A 19691-nucleotide genomic window follows, 5' to 3' on the forward strand; every position below is an offset into this window, starting at 1 on the left:
CAGCACAGAACGCTCCTCATAGAACACCTACACGCCTTCATAAATCCACATCTCAGGCCTTTACTCAAGCCAAGTTATCGGACTCAGCCAAGACATGCCCTAACAACACACTGGAATGAATGCAGTACTGTATAGCACCCAGGGATAGGGATATTTCTGTATTCTAATCAAGCTTTAATTCCATAAACATATCGTTATGTGTGTTGCTATGTGCAAGGAAAATATTTTCCATTGTTTTAAAGGGTAGAAATGATGTCATGAGTTTATGTAGAAACTTCTTCCTCTGCCCCTTCCTGCCCCCCCCACCCCCCTGCTGTGTCATCCTGCAGCGCGGGGATTGGCCGAACAGGAGTTCTCATCACCATGGAGACAGCGTTGTGCCTGATGGAGTGCAGTCAGCCCGTCTATCCATTAGACATAGTCAGAACCATGAGAGACCAGAGAGCCATGATGATTCAGACACCTGTAAGTCCTGCACTCTTCTCTACGTCCTCCTCTTCCATCCCTCTCTTTATCCTCATCACTCTCTTCCTCTCCCGTCTGTCTATGTTTCACGTTTTCTCTTATCTTCCTCCTCCATCTTTTCTAGGCTAACTAGCCTCCATCGCCTTATCCAGAATGGCGAGTTAGAATAGAAGGAGCACAGTGTAGTCTTGTACGGTGTTACTAATTGAAAGGAGAGGATAATCCTACTGGTATGATGCCTCTTTTATTCATCCCTGTTGTACTGTCCGTGGTAGGCTTTCCATTGTTACAGTCTACCAGTGATAACCTTTTGTGCCATGACAATGCCGTTGTCTCTCCAGATTCCCATTTTTAGGGTAGGTGTAAGGGTTTTGTACACTTGTTGAGATTTACTTGTCTGGGCTACAGTATATACAGTGGGGTCTGAAATTGACCCCCTTAATAAAGATGAGCAATAAAGACTATGACATAAGTAATTCAAATTCTGAGCTATATTGTGTGCAATAAAAGGGAAATTATTTTATACAAATACAATTGCTCTGAGAAAGAGTGAAACTTTTTTTCTGAAAAACTATTGACATCCCAAAAGATATGTAAAATAGAGTAGTCAAACATTTATTATTGGTCCCATATTCCTGGCACCCAATGATTACATCAAGCTTGTGACTCTACAAACGTGTTAGTTGCATTTACATTTGGTTGTTTTTCAGATTTGTTTGTGTCCAACGAATGGTATATAATGCATTGTAATTTCAGTCATTGCAATTTTATTGCAATTAAGAATATAATGTTTCTAAACACAATGTGGATGCTACCATGATAATGTATGATCCTGAATTAATTGTGAATACTGATAAATTATAAAGTTGAAAGGTGAAACATCACACCACCAAGACATGCTAACCTCCCCTGTTATTGGTCATAGTCAGTATTTACAAAGGAGGATAACATTATTACATTTTCATGCATTTTGGAGTAGAATGTCCTTTAAAGTCACCAGAAGTGGCCTAACAGTCATTCAACAACAACAACAAAATCATAGAACACTGGAGAACATTACAAAATCATGGGCATTAATATGGAGTTGGTCAACCCCTTTGCTGCCATATCAGCCTCTACGCTTTCCACTAGATGTTGAAACATTGCTGCGGGGACTTGCTTCCATTCGGCCACGAGCATTAGTGAGGTTGAGCACTGATGTTGGGCGATTAGGCCTGGCTTGCAGCCGGCGTTCCAATTTATCCCAAAGGCGTTCGATGGGGTTGAGGTCAGGGCTCTGTATAGGCCAGTCAAGTTCTTGGCCGTATATAACCTCACTCACTTTTGCGAAGCACAGCCCCCACACCACCAAAGGGATATGAACAGACCACTAACTTACTACCCTGAGACACGAAGATCTCCATCGCCGCACGAGCCAGAGGCAGCACAAGACCGGACAGGAAGATCACGTCAAGGCTCTGAAGGCGAATAATGCCGGAAACGTAAGCCGATTTGTTTACTTGTCCTGTCAATAAATCTATCAAATGTATGCAGGAACAGTGCTCATTTTTCTTTGTTCTCCCAGTTCGTCACCAGTTTTAAGTATCTTGGGGTAAGGAATGTTTTTGGGGATTTTCAATTCCCTCAGTCGAGCACCGGATTTCCCCTTTTTCGTTTTAGCTTTGCTGTAGCACCTTTGTGTACCTTCTTTCCGTCACGTCAGTGACTCAACCCACTCAAGTAGAGTATAGCGAAAAAAGCCTGGCATGACGTGATACACCCCTCCGAGGGACTGCATGGGAGAGCACGAGCAAGCCAGTGACTCAGCCCCCATAATCGGGTTAGAGGCAGAGAATCCCAATAGAGACAGGGGAGCTGGCCACGCAGATGCAGCAAGGGTGGTCACGCCAGAGCCTTGCCTTTCTTCTTTGCTCCCCTGGGCCAGACTACACTCAATCATAGGACCTTCTGAAGTGATGAGTCTTCAATAAAGACTTTTGAGACCGAAAGCCTTGCCCATTCCATAAAATGGTGCCCGATAGGAGAAATCCCTGCCTCCAGCTGTTTGCTTAGAAGTTAAAGGAACAATAAGGAGGCCTGCGTCTTGTGACCATAGCACACGTGTAGGTATATACAGCAGGACCAAATCGGAGAGGTGGGTAGGATAAATTATTTATAAGTTAACAGTAAAACCTTAATCAGCCCTAGCCTTAACAGTAAGCCAAGGTAGGTAGGTTTGCACTGGAAGTAATATGATCAAATTTGTCAAGATTCTAACAGATGTATTTAGCACTACCTGAGGTTTACTTAGTGCCTCATCTGGGTCGCCAGAGAAGAGACAAAAACATGGGAGGTTTCAGATTTTTGCAGTATTACGAAGATGGAAAAATGGTGCTCTTGAAATATTTTGTATTTGTTCGTCAGCCATCCACTTTTGTCTAAAACACAGACTTTACCATTCATCAATATGTACAGATGTGTGTCGTCTACATAGCAGTGAAAATTGAGTGTTTCCGAATGACACCAAGAGGTAGCATACACTGTCGCCAGTTTATTAGGTACACCCAACTAGTACTGGGTCGGACCCCCTGAATTCCTCGGGATGGATTCTACAAGATGTGGTATTCAAATGTTGCTCAATTGGTATAAAGGGACCTAGTGTATGCCGGGAAAACATTCCCACACCATTACACCGCCACCAGCACAATTCTTGCAATTCTCCTTCAACCTCTTGTCAACTAGCTGTTTTCACCCACATGACTGCCGCTGACTGGATTTTTTAAAATTTGTTGTACCATTCTTGGTAAACCCTAGACACTGTCAAGCATGAAAAGCCCAGGAGGCCGGCATTTCTGGAACCGGCGTGCCTGGCACCGATGATCATACCACACACAACGTAGCGTAGGTTACTCGTTTTGACCATTCTAATGTCCAATCGAACAGTATCTGAATGCCTTGATGCCTGGCTGCCTGCTTTATATAGCAAACCACGGCGTGACCCGCTGTCTGTAGGAGCGAACCATTTTCCTGAACGGGGTGCTGTACCAAATTAACTGGCTACAGAGTGTGTGTATATAGTGAGAACAATAGTACTTGAACGGAACATTGGGGACACAAATTGACCATTGATTTGTCAGATGACAAACCATCCACAGACAAACTATCTTTCTGACAGATAATGTCTATACCAGGCAAGAACTTGTCTGCGTAGACCAATTAGGGTTTTCAATTTCTCCCAAAAAATGTGGTGGTCGACATTGTCAAAATCTGCACTAAGGTCTAGGAGCACAAGGACAGACGCAGAGCCTTGTCTTGTCTGACGCCATTTGAAGGTAATTTACCACCTTCACGAGTGCAGTCTTAGTACTATAATGGGGGTTTAAAACCAAACTGGAGCGTTTTGCGTACATAAAGGAAGACAGTGAGTGGCTGAGCTACAGCTTTTTCTTTTCTAAATGAATGGGAGATTCAGTATAGGCTGATTTTAGTTTTAAAATAATTCCGGGTCAAGTTTTGGCTTTATCAGGAGAGGCTTTATTACTGCACCTTTAGGGAGTTTGGTACACATTCGAAGGACAGGTAGCTGTTTATGTTCAACATAGGAGGGCCAAGCACAGAAAGTAGGTCATTCAGTTGGAATAGGTTCCAGTAGACAGCTGGAAGGTTTAGAGGCCATGACTATGAAAAAAGGGTACTGTTACATCGCTCCTTTGTGTTCCTTTTTAATCCTCTGAATTTTTTTGTTTAGCTCAACATTAAATTACTTCATCAATCATGCAGGCCGTCATTGAAAATAAGAATTTGTTCTTAACTGACTTGCCTAGTTAAATAAAGGTAAAATAAAAAAATGCAATGTGGATAGAGCAGCTTGCTATAGAGCGGGCAAGCTATAGCTCAGTGAGTTGTTTACATGTGTGATGAAGGGCAAGTGTAGGGCACGAGATGCAACTAAATTTTGCGGGTGTGGAGAAGGAGAGAGAGAGAGAGCAAGAGGATGGATGAGGCTTGGCTTGGAGCGCTGGGCATCTTGGGATAACATGCATTATCTGAATTAGGACCACAGAATTATACCTACAAAGGAGTGGCTTTTATGGAGGAACTTCAAAGTTGGCTTAACTTTGGACCAGAGAAGCTAGATAGCTAACAAGCTTGTGTGTGCAGCGCGGAATGCTGTATAGGTCCAGGAGGCCTGTAAACAGTAGCTATAAAAAGTGATTGAGCAGGCAGCATAGATTTCATGACTAGAGCCTCAAAATACCAATGTGCAGTCTTTTCTTTTTGTAAATTGACCTTTTCCTTTGTGGGATCCGCGGGGGAAATCTGGTCACTAGTGTAACCAGGAGGAGAGGCCTCATTTAGCGCAGTAAATTAATCGGGCTTAAGCCCCGTTTCAGTCAGACCAATCACGTCAAGTTTATGATCAGGGATTAGTTCCTTGACTGACTGCCTTGGAAGTGAGGGATCTAACATTAAGTAGTCCCATTTTGAGATGTGAGGCGTTATCACAATCTCTTTGATTAATGACCGGAATGGAGTTTTTTTTATTCCAGTGAGATTGCTAAGGCGAACACCACCATGTTAAATTTTGCATGACCTAGATCAAGGCACAGACCCGTTCTCAATGGGGAAAACTGAGCTGACTGTGCTAGGGGCAGACTCCACTAAGCTTGCAGGCAGGCTAACAGCATGCTGCCCGGCCTGCATCCTAGCTCATTGTGGTGCTAGAAGAGTTTGAGCTTGTCTATGTTGATAGATAAAATGAGAGCACCCCTCCATCTAGAATGGAGTCCATCCTTCTTCAGCAGGCCAGGCTTGCACCCATTTGTGGGTGAGTCCAGGAATGACCAATTATCTACAAATTATATATTTTGGGAGGGGCAGGAAACGGTTTTCAAATTGCGATTTGAGTTTTACGAGTCTGCTATAGAGCTCATCATCCTGCTAACTGGGAGAGGGCCAGAGACAATTACTTGATGCCAACATCTTTCTAGCTAAGTTAAACGCTGAAACTGTTGCGCTTGGTGACCTTTGACTGTTTCATCCTAATATTGTTGGTTCCTACATGGATAACAATATCCCTCTACTCTACACTTGCCAGTTCTGGCAATATTCAGATTAGTCCCTACATCGGCAGCCCTGCCCCCTGGTAAACAATGTATGATTGCTGCGAGATTATTTTTAAGTCTATTGCGGGTAATGAAGTTGCCAATTACTAGGGTTTTAATTTTGTCTGAGCTAATGGTGGGAGGATTCGGTGGCTCAGACCCCGTAACGGGTGGAGGAGAGACCTGAGAAGGCTCCGACTCTGACTAGTTGCTTGTGGGGAAAACCAGTTGAAAGTTTCTATCGGCTGAATGAGCATGCTGACAGCATTTCTTTCCAGAAGCCATGAGAAAATTGTCAGGTTGTGGGGACTGCAGGGGGATTAACACTACAGTACAGTCGTGGCCAAAAGTTTTGAGAATGACACAAATATTCATTTTCTCAGTCTGTTACCTCAGTTTGTATGATGGCAATTTGCATATACTCCAGAATGTTATGAAGAGTTATCAGATGAATTGCAATTAATTGCAAAGTTCCTCTTTGCCATGCAAATGAACTGAATCCCCCAAAAACATTTCCGATGCATTTCAGCCCTGCCCCAAAAAGACCAGCTGATATCATGTCAGTGATTCTCTCGTTAACACAGGTGTGAGTGTTGACGAGGACAAGGCTGGAGATCACTCTGTCATGCTGATTGAGTTCGAATAACAGACTGGAAGCTTCAAAAGGAGGGCGGTGCTTGGAATCATTGTTCTTCCTCTGTCAAACATGGTTACCTGCAAGGGAACACGTGCTGTCATCATTGCTTTGCACAAAAAGAGCTTCACAGGCAAGGATATTGCTGCCAGTAAGATTGTACCTAAATCAACCATTTATCGGATCATCAAGGAGAGCGGTTCAATTGTTGTGAAGAAGGCTTCAGGGCGCCCAAGAAAGTCCAGCAAGCGCCAGGACCGTCTCCTAAACTTGATTCAGCTGCGGGATCGGGGCACCACTAGTACAGAGCTTGCTCAGGAATGGCAGCAGGCAGGTGTGAGTGCATCTGCATGCACAGTGAGGCGATTACTTTTGGAGGATGGGCTGGTGTCAAGAAGGGCAGCAAAGAAGCCACTTCTCTCCAGGAAAAACATCAGGGACAGACTGATATTCTGTAAAAGGTACAGGGATTGGACTGCTGAGGACTGGGGTAAAGTCATTTTCTCTGATGAATCCCCTTTCCGATTGTTTGGGGCATCTGGGGAAAAAAAGCTTGTCCGGAGAAGACAAGGTGAGCGCTACCATCAGTCCTGTGTCATGCCAACAGTAAAGCATCCTGAGACCATTCATGTGTGTGGTTGCTTCTCAGCCAAGGGAGTGAGCTCACTCACAATTTTGCCTAAGAACACAGCCATGAATAAAGAATGGTACCAACACATCCTCCGAGTGCAACTTCTCCCAACCATCCAGGAACAGTTTGGTGACAAACGATGCCTTTTCCAGCATGATGGGGCACCTTGCCATAAGGCAAAAGTGATAACTAAGTGGCTCGGGGAACAAAACATCGATATTTTGGTGGGTGGGTGGACACAAAAACCCACAAATTCTGACAAACTCCAAGCATTGATTATGCAAGAATGGGCTGCCATCAGTAAGGATGTGGCCCAGAAGTTAATTGACAGCATGCCAGGACGGATTGCAGAGGTCTTGAAAAAGGGTCAACGCTGCAAATATTGACTCTTTGCATCAACTTCATGTAATTGTGAATAAGAGCCTTTGACACTTATGAAATGCTGGTAATTATACTTTAGTATTCCATAGTAACATCTGACAAAAAATATCTAAACACACTGAAGCAGCAAACTTTGTGTAAATTAATATTTGTGTCATTCTCAACTTTCTGTCAGATTGGATATGGATATGGAATGTCAATGCACAGTTCTTCTCAGGTCTCCAGAGATGTTCGATCGGGTTCATGTCTGGGCTCTGGCTTGGCCACTCAAGGACATTCAGAGGCTTGTCTCGAAACCACTCCTGCGTTGTCTTGGCTGTGTGCTTAGGGTCGTTGTCCCGATGGCAGGTGAACCGTCACCCCAGTCTGAGGTCCTGAGTATTTTCATCAAGGATCACTCTGTACTTTGCTCCGTTCATCTTTCCCTCAATCCTGATTAGTCTCCCAGTCCCCGTCGCTGGGAAATATCCCCAAAGCATGATGTTGCCACCACCCTGCTTCACTGTAGGGATGGTGCCAGGTTCAATCTTGGTGTCATCAGACCAGAGAATCTTGTTTCTCATGGTCTGAGAGTGTTTAGGTGCCTTTTGGCAAACTCCAAGCGGGCTGTCATGTGCCTTTTACTGAGGAGTGGCTTCCATCTGGCCACTCTCCCAAAAAGGCCTGATTGGTGGAGTGCTGCAGAGATGGTTGTGCTACTGGAAGGTTCTCCCTTCACCAGAGAGAAACTCTGTAGTGCTGTCAGGGTGACCATCGGGTTTTAGGTCACCTCCCTGACCAAGGCCCTTCTCCTTCGGTTGCTAGGTTTGGCCAGGCGGCCAACTCTAGGAAGAGTCTTGGTGTTAACAAACTTCTTCCATTTAAGAATGATGGAGGCCACTGTGTTCTTGGGGACCTTCATTGCTGCAGACATTTTTGGGTAACCTTCTCCAGATATGTGCCTCAACACAATACTGTCTCGTAGCTCTACGGACAATTCCTTCAACCTCATGGCTTGGTTTTTGTTCTGATACGCACTGTCAACTGTGGGATCTTATATAGACAAGTTTTTTTTCTTACTTTTTTAATAAATTAGCAACAAAAAAATAAACATTTTAGTATAAGGCTGTAACAATGTGGAAAGTCAAGGGGTCTGAATACTTTCCGAATGCACTGTATATCCAGGTACAGGGCTGTATCTGGAACTGCATGTTGAAGATGGAAATAAAATGAATAGCAAACGCAATGTCCTATACTATTCCAATCTATCTGACAGTCATATTTTATCTACACAATACATTTGTGTGAACATTCTGTAAATATCCACTATCCTAATTGTCCATTGCTTCAGGTGTACATAATCAAGACAAACCAATTTAACAAATCATATTGTTTTAAGATAAATAAGGTGACGCTCAACTACTGTATGACTCTTTCAACATGCCACTGAAAAGTTCAAAAGCTGCAATTAATTTAATGATACCTGAAAATACTGCAGAGAAATTCAAATCCATTTGCAAGCATTGTGAACAGCAAGTTGGATGCTTAGCAATAACTACTTTGGGCCTCTGTCCATCTGAAGGCAAGTGTTTTTTGTTTCAAACACACACAAGCATCTTTTAAAGGGATAGTTTAGTCAGAATACAAACAAACATGATTTGCCAACTCCATTGGCTGTAGTTGATTCAAGAAGGCAGTTTTGGGATATTTATTTTCCTTTTGACACTTAATATCCATATTTTGTTGCTGTTAGCATTTTCAGTAACACTTAACATTAAACTGTTCTTGTGCCTATGTAATAAAACTTGAATTACTTTTGGAGCAACATTTTATTAGTATGTTACTTAATACTTTGGTAAGTGCATTCGAATTGCATAATGAGCTGAGTATAAGTACTGTACACAAGGAATAGTGACTTGCTTATTTCATTTACGTGAACTTCATTATTATGTAAATCAATTTCCAAAGTCCTATATAACAACGTTGCTATTGTAATAATCACAAAGTTACTACACAAGAACTTGATGTCAAGTGTATGCCTTACTCATAATGAAAATATATTTGTTAGTTGTTTTGAAGCTGCAAAAGTGGTCCACTCTAGTTTTGAAGTGATTCCATGTCCCTCGTGTATTTAATTCTAGGCTATATTAAGATTCATATCTGAGAGCCCTCCAAACCATGTGCTAATCGTAGTTTTAGACTAATTCAACTGTTTTTGGTTCTTCATCAAATATTTGGCAGCCATCAAAGAAATGTTTTTTTGTTTTCAAATAACGTGTGTATGTGTGTAGTAGGAAGTTTACATACACTTAGGTTGGAGTCATAAACTCGTTTTTCAACCCCTCACAAATTTCTTGTTAACAAACTAGTTTTGGCAAGTCGTTTAGGACATCTACTTTGTGCATGACATAAGTAATATTTCCAACAATTGTTTAGACAGATTATTTCACTTATAATTCACTGTATCACAATTCCAGTGGGTCAGAAGTATACATACACTAAGTTGACTGTGCCTTTTAAACAGCTTAGAAAATTCCAGAAAATGTCATGGCTTTAGAAGCATCTGATAGGATAGTTGACATCATTTGAGTCATTGAAGGTGTACCTGTGGATGTATTTCAAGGTCTACCTTCAAACGCAGTGCCTCTTTTCTTGACGAAATGGGAAAATCTAAATAAATCAGCCAAGACCTCAGGAAAAATAATTGTAGACCTCCACAAGTCTGGTACATCCTTGGGAGCAATTTCCAAACGCCTGAAGGTACCACGTTCATCTGTAGAAATAATAGTACACAAGTATAAACACCATACCGCTCAGGAAGGAGACGCGTTCTGTCTCCTAGTGATGAACGTACTTTGGTGCAAATCAATCCCAGAACAACGGCAAAGGACCGTGTGAAGATGCTGGAGGAAACGGGTACAAAAGTATCTATATCCACAGTAAAACGAGTCCTATATTGACATAATCTGAAAGGCCGCTCAGCAAGGAAGAAGCCACTGCTCCAAAACCGCTATAAAAAAGCCAGACTACGGTTTGCAACTGCACATGGGAACGAAGATCGTACTTGTTGGAGAAATGTTCTTTGGTCTGATGAAACAGAATTAGAACTGTTTGGCCATAATGACCATTGTTATGTTTGGAGAAAAAAGGGGTATGCTTGCAAGCCGAAGAACACCATCCCAACCGTGCAGCACGGGGGTGGCAGCATCGTGTTGTGGGGGTGCTTTGCTGCAGGAGGGACTGGTGCACTTCACAAAATAGATGACTTGAGGGAGATAATTTATGTGGATATTTTGAAGCAACATCTCAAGACATCAGTTGCAAATGGGTCTTCCAAATGGACAATGACCCCAAGTATACTTCCAAAGTCGTGGCAAAATGGCTTAGACAACAACGTCAAGGTATTGGAGTGGCCATCACAAAGCCCTGACCTCAATCCCATAGAATATGTGTGGGCAGAACTGAAAAGCTTGTGCCAGCAAGGCGGCCTACAAACCTGACTCAATTACACCAGCTCTGTCAGGAGGAATTGGCCAAAATTCACCCAACTTATTGTGGGAAACTTGTGAAAGGCTATGCAAAACGTTTGACCCAAGTTAAACAATTTAAAGGCAATGCTACCAAGTGTATGTAAACCTCTGACCAACTGGGAATGTGATGAGACATAAAAGCTGAAATCATTCTCTCTACTATTATTCTGACATTTCACATTCTTAAAATAAAGTGGAGATCCTAACTGACCTAAGATGGTATTTTAACTAGGATTAAATGTCAGGAATTGTGAAAAACTGAGTTTAAATGTATTTGGCTAAGGTGTATATAAACTTCTGACTTTAACTGTGTGTGTGTGTGTGTGTGTGTGTGTGTGTGTGTGTGTGTGTGTGTGTGTGTGTGTGTATATATATATATATATATATATATATATATATATATATATATATATATATATATATATGTATATAGCAGATGCTTTTATCGAAAGCAACTTAGTCATCAATCATACATTTTACATGTAGGTGGCCCCAGGAATCAAACCCACAACCCTGGCGGTGCAAGCGCCATGCTGTACCAATACCTTCAAATATTATTTGGTTTTCTGAGAACCCTATTTGAATATCAAAGAAAAGTTGCTTTTTAACTAAAAACTCTATAGAAAATATATTTGACTACCTCTGGTATTAACTACAAAATACAACTATTTTCTGCCCAGGTCTGGCAATTTCTCATCTAGACCAAGAGACCAATTGGCCCTGTTCAAGTGTAGTGTACTATATAGGGAATAGCGTGCCATTTGGGAAGCACACTTTATTCTCTCTCTAGAGAACACTGCATGAGTGCCATTTGGCCCCGTGCTCAGCCCAGAGACCCAGGCTAAAGGAGGTAGAGATGATGAGGATGCAGCTGTAATTTCATTAGGATGTGCTGAGCTCTAATGAGGCTAGCACACCCTCAGGGTCTGGGGGGATAGGGGAAGGATGTGGGGGAGGAATGGTGGAAGATGAGGGGGTTGTTAGAGACTATGCTAATGAGACTAGGGAAAAATCAAATCAAAAAGGGTCTTTCATGCATTTCCTTCCTCCAGTCATACATGCTGTGCATACACAATCTAAGTACACATGTTCTCACACACTCACCCCCTTTCCCTAATGCAAATACACATGCATTCAGTGGGTACACGCATACAGTGCATTAGGAAATTATTCAGACCCCTTGACATTTTCTGCATTTTGTTACGTTACAGCCATTATTCCGAAATGGATACCATTGCAATTTTTTACATACAATACCCCATAATGACAAAACAAAAACACTGAAATATCACATTTAGATAAGTATTCACACCCTTTACTCAGTACTTTGTTGAAGCACCTATGGCAGTGGTTACAGCCTCGAGTCTTCTTGGGTATGACGCTACAAGCTTGGCACACCATGTATTTTTGGGAGGTTCACCCATCCTTCTCTGCAGATCCTCTCAAGCTCTGTCAGGTTGGATGGGGAGCATCGCTTTACTGCTATTTTCAGATCTCTCCAGAGATGTTTGATCGGGATCAAGTCTGGGCTCTGGCTTGGCCACTCAAGGACATTCAGACTTGTCTCGAAGCCACTCTTGCGTTGTCTTGGCTGTGTGCTTCTTGTCGTTGTCCTGATGGAAGGTGAACCTTTGCCCCAGTCTGAGGTCCTGAGTGCTCTGGAGTAGGTTTTCATCAAGGATCTCTGTACTTTGCTCAGTTCTTCTTTCCCTCGATCCTGACTAGTCTCCCAGTCCCTGCCAATGAAAAACACCCCCACAGCATGATGCTGCCACCACCATGCTTCACCGTAGGGATGGTGTCAGGTTTCCTCCAGATATGGCACTTGGCATTCAGCCAAAGAGTCCAATCTTGGTTTCATCAGACCAGATAATCTCGTTTCTCATTGTAAAAGAGTCCTTTAGGTGCCTGTGGCAAACACCAAGTGGGCTGTCATGTGCCTTTTAACTGAGGAGTTGCTTCCATCTGGCCATTCCAGCATGAAGGCCTGATTGGTGGAATGCTGCAGAGATGGTTGTCCTTCTGGAAGGTTCTGCCATCTCCACAGATTAACTCTAGAGCTCTGTCAGTGACCATTGGGTTCTTGGTTATCACCCTGACCAAGGCCCTTCTCCCCAATTGCTCAGTTTGGCCTGGTAGCCAGCTCCAAGAAGAGTATTGGTGGTTCCAAACTTCTTCCATTTAAGAATGATGGGGGCCACTGTGTTGTTGGGGACCTTCAATGCTGCAGAAATGTTTTGGTACCCTTCCCCAGATCTGTGCCTCAACACAATCCTGTCTTGGAGCTCTATGGACAATTCCTTCGACCTCATGGTTTGGTTTTTGTTCTGACATGCACTATCAACTGTGGGACCTTATATAGACAGTTGTGACTTTCCAAATCATGTCCAATCAGTTGAATTTACCATAGGTGAACTGGATCAAGTTGTAGAAACATCTCAAGGATGATAATTGGAAACAGAATGTACCTGAGCTCAATTTCGAGTATAGCAAAGGGTCTGAATACGCATGTTAAAAAAGCTATTTCTGTTTTTATTAAAACATTTGCTAAAAATTCTAAACCTGTTTTTGCTTTGTCATTATAGGATATTGTGTGGAGATTAATTTTAAAATAAAGCTGTAACGTAACAAAGTGGAAAAAGTAATGGGGTCTGAATACTTTCCAAATGCACTCACCACTGCTTCCCACCTCAGGGAAGTTGGCTTTTCAGGTTGTTTATTCATCCCTGGCTGCCTCTATCCCAATCACTGGCTGCTCTGGCTTGTTTACTCATGTCTTGCCATTAGCTCCTACTGTTACTGATGTTCTCTTCCTTTCCCTCTTTCTCTTCTGTGTCCTCAGAGCCAGTACAAGTTTGTGTGTGAAGCCATCTTGAGGGTCTATGAGGAAGGCATGGTCAAACCCCTGAAGTCCAACCTATACCAGAGAGAAGTAGAAGAAAATGGAGAAGAGGAAGAGGAAGATGTTAGCGTTAGCATTAGCGCTAGTGTGACCAGTGTGACAAGTGAGACCAGCGTGACCAGCGAATGCCCTGAAACCTAACCTCTAATCCCTTGGACCTGACCTGGGTTTGTAGTGAGATGCCCAGCACCATGGAGGAAGAGCCCTGGCTACCATGGGTACTGCCGTGGGCCAAGGAGAGAACAAAGCACTGTTGCACTTTATGCCGACACAAAACTGAAAATCATTGACAAATGAATCCATTTATGTTATGTAGACGGACTTGCCTTTTCTTCTATGTCCCTCCGGCCGATCGAGAGACACCGTATCTTTTTCAAGTAGTATTTATTGTGTTTTAGTTTGTCAAACCCTGTCCACTGAACAAACGTTAGTGCGAGTCCTAGCTTCATGCTTCCCAAATGAAATCATAGGTAGTAAAAAGTAGTGAGAATTTTACTTTATAGTGAGTGGTTTTTATTTATTATATTCTTTGCTTTTCTTGTCAAGTTATGACAATAGACACACATCGGAGCACTTTGTCTAACCCTAGCTAACCGTGTGGCTGTCGTGTCACTGCCTTGGTTTTTGCATAGAACGAACGAGTCATTGACTGACGTTGATTGGCATGTTAAATTTTCCAATTTGGCAGGGCGTGGATCTACTCTAAGCTACAGTATTTCATAGAGTCCCCAGTCACACCATGGCAAATAAAGCTATCAAATGGGAGACCTTAAAACAACCTTTTTAAGTTACATTTCTCGCTGTCTTTGTGTGTCTGTCTTGATTTTAAGCCAACAGTACTAAGATCATTCAAATATTAGTAATTATATACCCCCACATTTTTTTTAAATATATTTAAATGGTACTTAGAGGCTTTAAGGCACGTTCTTTTTATTGGAAATTATAATCACTTAAGGGTGTTTTAGGTGCACATTGCTGGGCATTTGTTGTAGCCAACACAGTTATAACATGTTTTGTAAAAAAAAATTGGGGTGCACGAGGTGTCCTTTTCAAACTGGTTCAACTGTATTGTCATTTTCAGAAGTTCTTGTATTGGAGTTATCAGCTTCTTTATAGTTTTAGCTACTCTTCTCATGGAAGAGGCTGTTTCTTGCTTTGTTTCATTGGTTGCTGCCATCTTGGCACTGCAGGTAGTGGCACCTTCTCCGATGCACTATTCTGCACAACCATGTGTATGTTTAGAGTGGATGTGTGTGGGACCGTCAGTGTAGTTATGTGGTGTGTCTCTGTGACTCAGCAATTTTTCTTGTGTGTGTATATTATGTCCTGTCTCTGGTGCTGCTGTGGCTCTGTCTCATGGCGTCATGCCGTGTAACCATTTGCTAACCCCTTGCCATTTCACCATAACCTGGCTGACACTCAATACTAACTCAATGTTAGATGTCTGGGGTGAAGCCTGCTTGTAAACTTATTTGCCATAGTTTTTTCCATCTTCTTGACCTGAGGTGACTGTGTGATGCATCTATAGCACGTACATTGGTAATAAATACATTTTGACCACGCTGTGAGAAGCCCATGAAGTAAATTGGTCCCTTTCACCTGGCTTGCACACAGTCCCCAATGGTCGATCATCAACCCACTGTGTGGAATCCACAAAACTGTCATTTTGATTATTTTAATTTTATGAAATCATACATGGAATCCGGCTCATTCTGTTATGCCTGAGAGTATTATGATGACGGATCATAGGAGCAAGACTACAGAATGCCACATACAAGACTTGGGTTTCCAGAACCATCAAATTTTATTTTCACAAATTGAGCTTTGTTCAAAGTGTTATGATAGCGTATCAGGGTACTGTGGGGTGCTGTTTGGAGGCAGGAGGGGAGGGAAGCAGGGTGGGGTAGGTATGGGAGGGTGGCCGTGTTGTAGTTTTGTGAAAGAAACGGTTCATGCTTCTTGAGAATGGACAGCACTTTGCAGATGACTGGGTAGCCATGCCTGCTACTGAATATGTCAGAAACATAAAATGGTGTTTACTTTTTATTTATCATTTTATTTGTTTTTAGACACCTGTAGGGAACAAAAACTCAAACCTACAGTGATGCTTATTTTTTTTGTAAATATACTCGACCATGTAAATACAATGTTGTATATTTAAAAAAAATCTTTAAAATAAAAGGGAAAATCATTTGTGAGTTAAAATGTTTTTATATAGAGAATGACATGTGACAACTTGTGTTTAAAAATAGAAGAAATTGAAAGCTTACATTTCTTTCAATTCTCACTCCATTAAGTTGATTTTACTTCTGTTTCAAACACTTGTTTTCAGTTGCTATGTGCAATGTGCTTTGTTTTTTTCTTTCTGATATTGTCATTTGACAGTGCTTTGAATATGTTTATAAGATTTATTAAAAACGATTAAAACTTGTCTGAAAGCATGAAAAAATTGCTTCATCTCACGTTGCTTTTCCACACTGCAAAAGTGAGGTCAATGCAATGTTTTGATAATATTGTCATGGTACATATGGATTTCCTCAATCACTCTTCTGTCTTAATTCACACACGTACCTGTATTCCAAGTTCTACATTCGAGAAATACGACTGATGCTTAAAATTATTTAGAAAGTAGCATCAATGTAAGAAGCCTAAAACAGCATTTCTGCTCGTCTGTAATCAACCTTGCAAGTTCCAACAGCCTGAGTTAGACTCCAATGCAAACAATGACATCTGTCCAAGAGGCTCTCTTTAAGTATCAAGTATGTTTGAAAGAAGTGCACAGGTACGGACGGTCTGGTCTCATCCCTGTCAATCAATGGATATCCATGGCAGGAGATACTATAATGACCTCATCAAGACCAGACAGGTGCCATCAACATGACCAGTGAGTGGCGCTGTTGCTAAATGGAGAAGATTCAGTAGTTCATACAGTAGATATTTGGTCTGATTGAGAAAAAAAAAAATTACACTGACTACCATAATGCCGTTTAAAAATGTACCGTAATCTATTACTGAATGTACCGACTCGAAAGTATCTACTGGTTTGTTCAGTCCTTATATCGGCATAATATGATTCTATGATAATACATACTTGGGTATATGTATTTGTTATATTTCAAGTAATGCTTTTCATAATTGGCTACATTGTATCTCAAGATTACTACTACAGAAACACCCAACAATATAAATATAATTACATTTCTATGCACCCAACCAATGACCGCACTCAACACCCTAATGTCTCTTTAAATACAAATAGCTGTGTGTTTGGGATTTATTTTGACGTCATTTCCTGCGGGAAATCTTGCCTCCCTCTTTTCTTGGGACTTGTGGAAATTATCTCGTTAGGGTATCGATCGAATAGGAAATACAGTAGAATACTTATCGACCATGGAAACATTCGTTTTCATTTGTTTGTAAAGTGAACAATGCACGTGGATTGGTTGTTATTTTAGCCAAGTCTTTCGTGAGTTGCTATTCCTTTAGGACTTTCGGATCTACAAGTGGCCATCGGCGACAGCAGCAGCAAGTGTATGTCGCCTGATTTCTTTCATCTGTTGCTTCAGTAACGCGTCGTTATCACAAGAGGTAGCTTGCCTGCTAAACCTGTTGCTCTCGCTCATGATGTGACTAGTCAAAGCCAATTTTATCTAGTTATTCTTCAATAGTTAATACTTGAATGAAATGTAATTAAGATCGAAATTAATACAATATTTATTCGGGCAAAGCTTCTAGCTAACTATCTAGTTGGTTGGTTAGTTAACGTTACCAGGTAGCTAACTAGCCAGCAAATTAACTAGCATAACCTATTATCTGGTACCGCATAGCTAGCTAATAGCATAGTCTGTACTATCTGATAGTTAGCAGTCCAAATGTTCAGTCTAAATTGCTCTGTAAAATTGTTATCATTAACTACAGCCCTAATGTATGTAACAAATGGCTAATAATACACTACCCAATTTAGCTAACTACAGTGTAATGGTATGGTAAATACAGCAAGTGTTTATTCACAACGTCATTGCTAGCCGTTTGGAACAACCATTAGATTATTGTGAGTCTACGAACATTGGCGGACTAAAACTCCACTCCATAGTGAAGGAAGTTAATGAACTTCTTTCACCAACAAGTTAAGTTCATCATAACCTTCCTTCACCATGGATTGAAGTTTAGTCCACGGCAAACATTGTACACACAGAAAAGCCCAAAAGTAATACCTAGGCAGATAAGAGCACTTAGGTTAGTTGTGGTGATAAGTCACACCATTTTGATTTGCATACTAATAAGGCTTCTGTCACATCACATTATTTAATAGATTGTTTTAACATCACAGCCCTCTGATTGAGGAACACGACAGATTGTATCAGTAATCCTTCCTCTCACATGTGCAGGTAGTGTTCACTAGGCCCCCACCATGCTGAGTTTCCTCCGCCGGACGCTGGGCCGGCGGTCCGTCCGTAAGCATGCTGAGAAGGCCCGGCTGAGAGAGGCCCAGCGGGCCACCACACACATCCCTGCTGCCGGGGAGGCCAAGTCTGTCATCACCTGTCGTGTGTCACTGCTGGACGGCACTGATGTCAGTGTGGACCTACCGGTGAGACTTTACACAAAAAAATGCCTCATGAGAAAGTAACAGGTGGATGTTTTGTATAGGGTCATCAAACGATATTTCAAAAGGAAGGAGGACAGTGGTAGGAGCATTTTTGGCATGGCAGGTGCCCTGAGGCTGAATATCTCTCTCTCTCTGTGTCTGTGTGGGTTGATTCCCACATATAAAGTTCTACTGTATAGTACTTGCTGACTAGCTCCCTCAATTTTATTTTTTTCCATTTAACCAGGTAAGCTAGTCGAGAACAAGTTCTCATTTACAACTGCGACCTGGCCAAGATAAAGCAAAGCAATGCGACACAAACAAAATAGTTACACATGGAATAGACAAGCATACAGTCAATAACACAATAGAAGAAAAAAAGTATATATAAAGTGTGTGCAAATGGCGTGAGGTGTTAAGGCAATAAATAGGCCGTAGTAGCGAAGTAATTACAGTTTAGCAAATTAACACTGGAGTGATAGATGTGCAAGTAGAAATACTGGTGTTCAAAAGAGCAGAAAAGTACATTAAAAACAATATGGGGATGAGGTAGGTAGATTGTGTGGGCTATTTACAGATGGGCTATGTACAGCTGCAGCGATCGGTTAGCTGATCACATAGCTGATGTTTAAAGTTAGTGAGGGCAATTTTAAGTCTCCAGCTTCAGCGAGTTTTGCAATTCGTTCCAGTCATTGGCAGTAGGGAACTGGAAGGAAAGGCGGCCAAAGCAGGTGTTGGCTTTGGGGATGACCAGTGAGATATACCTGCGGGAGCACGTGCTACTGGTGGGTGTTGTTATCGTGAGCTGAGATAAGGCGGAGCTTTACCTAGCATAGACTTATAAATGACCTGGAGCCAATGGGTCTGGCGACGAATATGTAGTGAGGGCCAGCCGACTAGAGCATACAGGTCGCAGTGGTGGGTAATATTTGGGGCTTTGGTGACAAAACGGATGGCACTGTGATAGACTGCATCCAGTTTGCTAAGTAGAGTATTGGAAGCTATTTTGTAAATGACATCGCCAAAGTTGAGGATCGGTAGGATAGTCAGTTTTACAAGGGTATGTTTGGCAGCATGAGTGAAGGAGGCTTTGTGAAATAGGAAGTCAATTCTAGATGTAATTTTGGATTGGAGATGCTTAATGTGATTCTGGAAGGAGAGTTTACAGTCTAGCCAGACACCTAGGTATTTGTAGTTGTCCACATATTCTAAGTCAGAATCGTCCAGAGTAGTGATGCTAGTCAGTTGCGGGCAGTGAACGGTTGAAAAGCATGCATTTGGTTTTACTAGCGTTTAAGAGCAGTTGGAGGCCACAGAAGGAGTTGTATGGCTAGTTAACAGTGTCCAAAGATGGGCCAGATGTATACAGAATGGTGTCGTTTGCGTAACGATGGATCAGGGAATCACCCGCAGCAAGAGCGACATCATTGATATATACAGAGAAAAGAGTCAGCCCGAGAATTGAACCCTGTGGCACCCCCATAGACTGCCAGAGGT

General features: G+C 42.0%; 2 protein-coding genes across 18 annotated transcripts in view; both read left to right on the top strand.

The window, feature by feature from the left end:
- Positions 1-16055, top strand: part of LOC110520208 (protein tyrosine phosphatase non-receptor type 4) — a 108440-nt gene extending 92385 nt beyond the window's left edge. For all 7 annotated transcript variants that reach the window (XM_090229935.1, XM_090229938.1, XM_090229933.1 and 4 more), the window contains 2 exons: positions 330-465; positions 13547-16055. In XM_090229935.1, coding sequence (XP_090086061.1) covers positions 330-465; positions 13547-13747 — 337 coding nt within the window. In that variant the 3' untranslated portion in view covers positions 13748-16055. The remainder of the gene's footprint in view (positions 1-329; positions 466-13546) is intronic.
- Positions 16056-16880: 825 nt separating this feature from the next.
- The window catches only part of LOC110520209 (band 4.1-like protein 5), a 48208-nt gene continuing 45397 nt past the window's right edge, over positions 16881-19691 (top strand). For 4 of the 11 annotated variants that reach the window (XM_021597367.3, XM_021597372.3, XM_090229943.1 and 1 more), the window contains exons 1-2: positions 16883-17194; positions 17995-18197. In XM_021597367.3, coding sequence (XP_021453042.3) covers positions 18018-18197 — 180 coding nt within the window. In that variant the 5' untranslated portion in view covers positions 16883-17194; positions 17995-18017. Of the gene's footprint in view, positions 17195-17994; positions 18198-19691 lie in introns of all 11 variants that reach the window. The other 7 variants (XM_021597369.3, XM_090229945.1, XM_021597368.3 and 4 more) reach the window with 5 other exon arrangements.

This window comes from Oncorhynchus mykiss, chromosome 3 (assembly GCF_057628025.1).
Source record: "Oncorhynchus mykiss isolate SJ-2025 chromosome 3, ASM5762802v1, whole genome shotgun sequence".
Classification (NCBI taxonomy): Eukaryota; Metazoa; Chordata; class Actinopteri; order Salmoniformes; family Salmonidae; genus Oncorhynchus; species Oncorhynchus mykiss.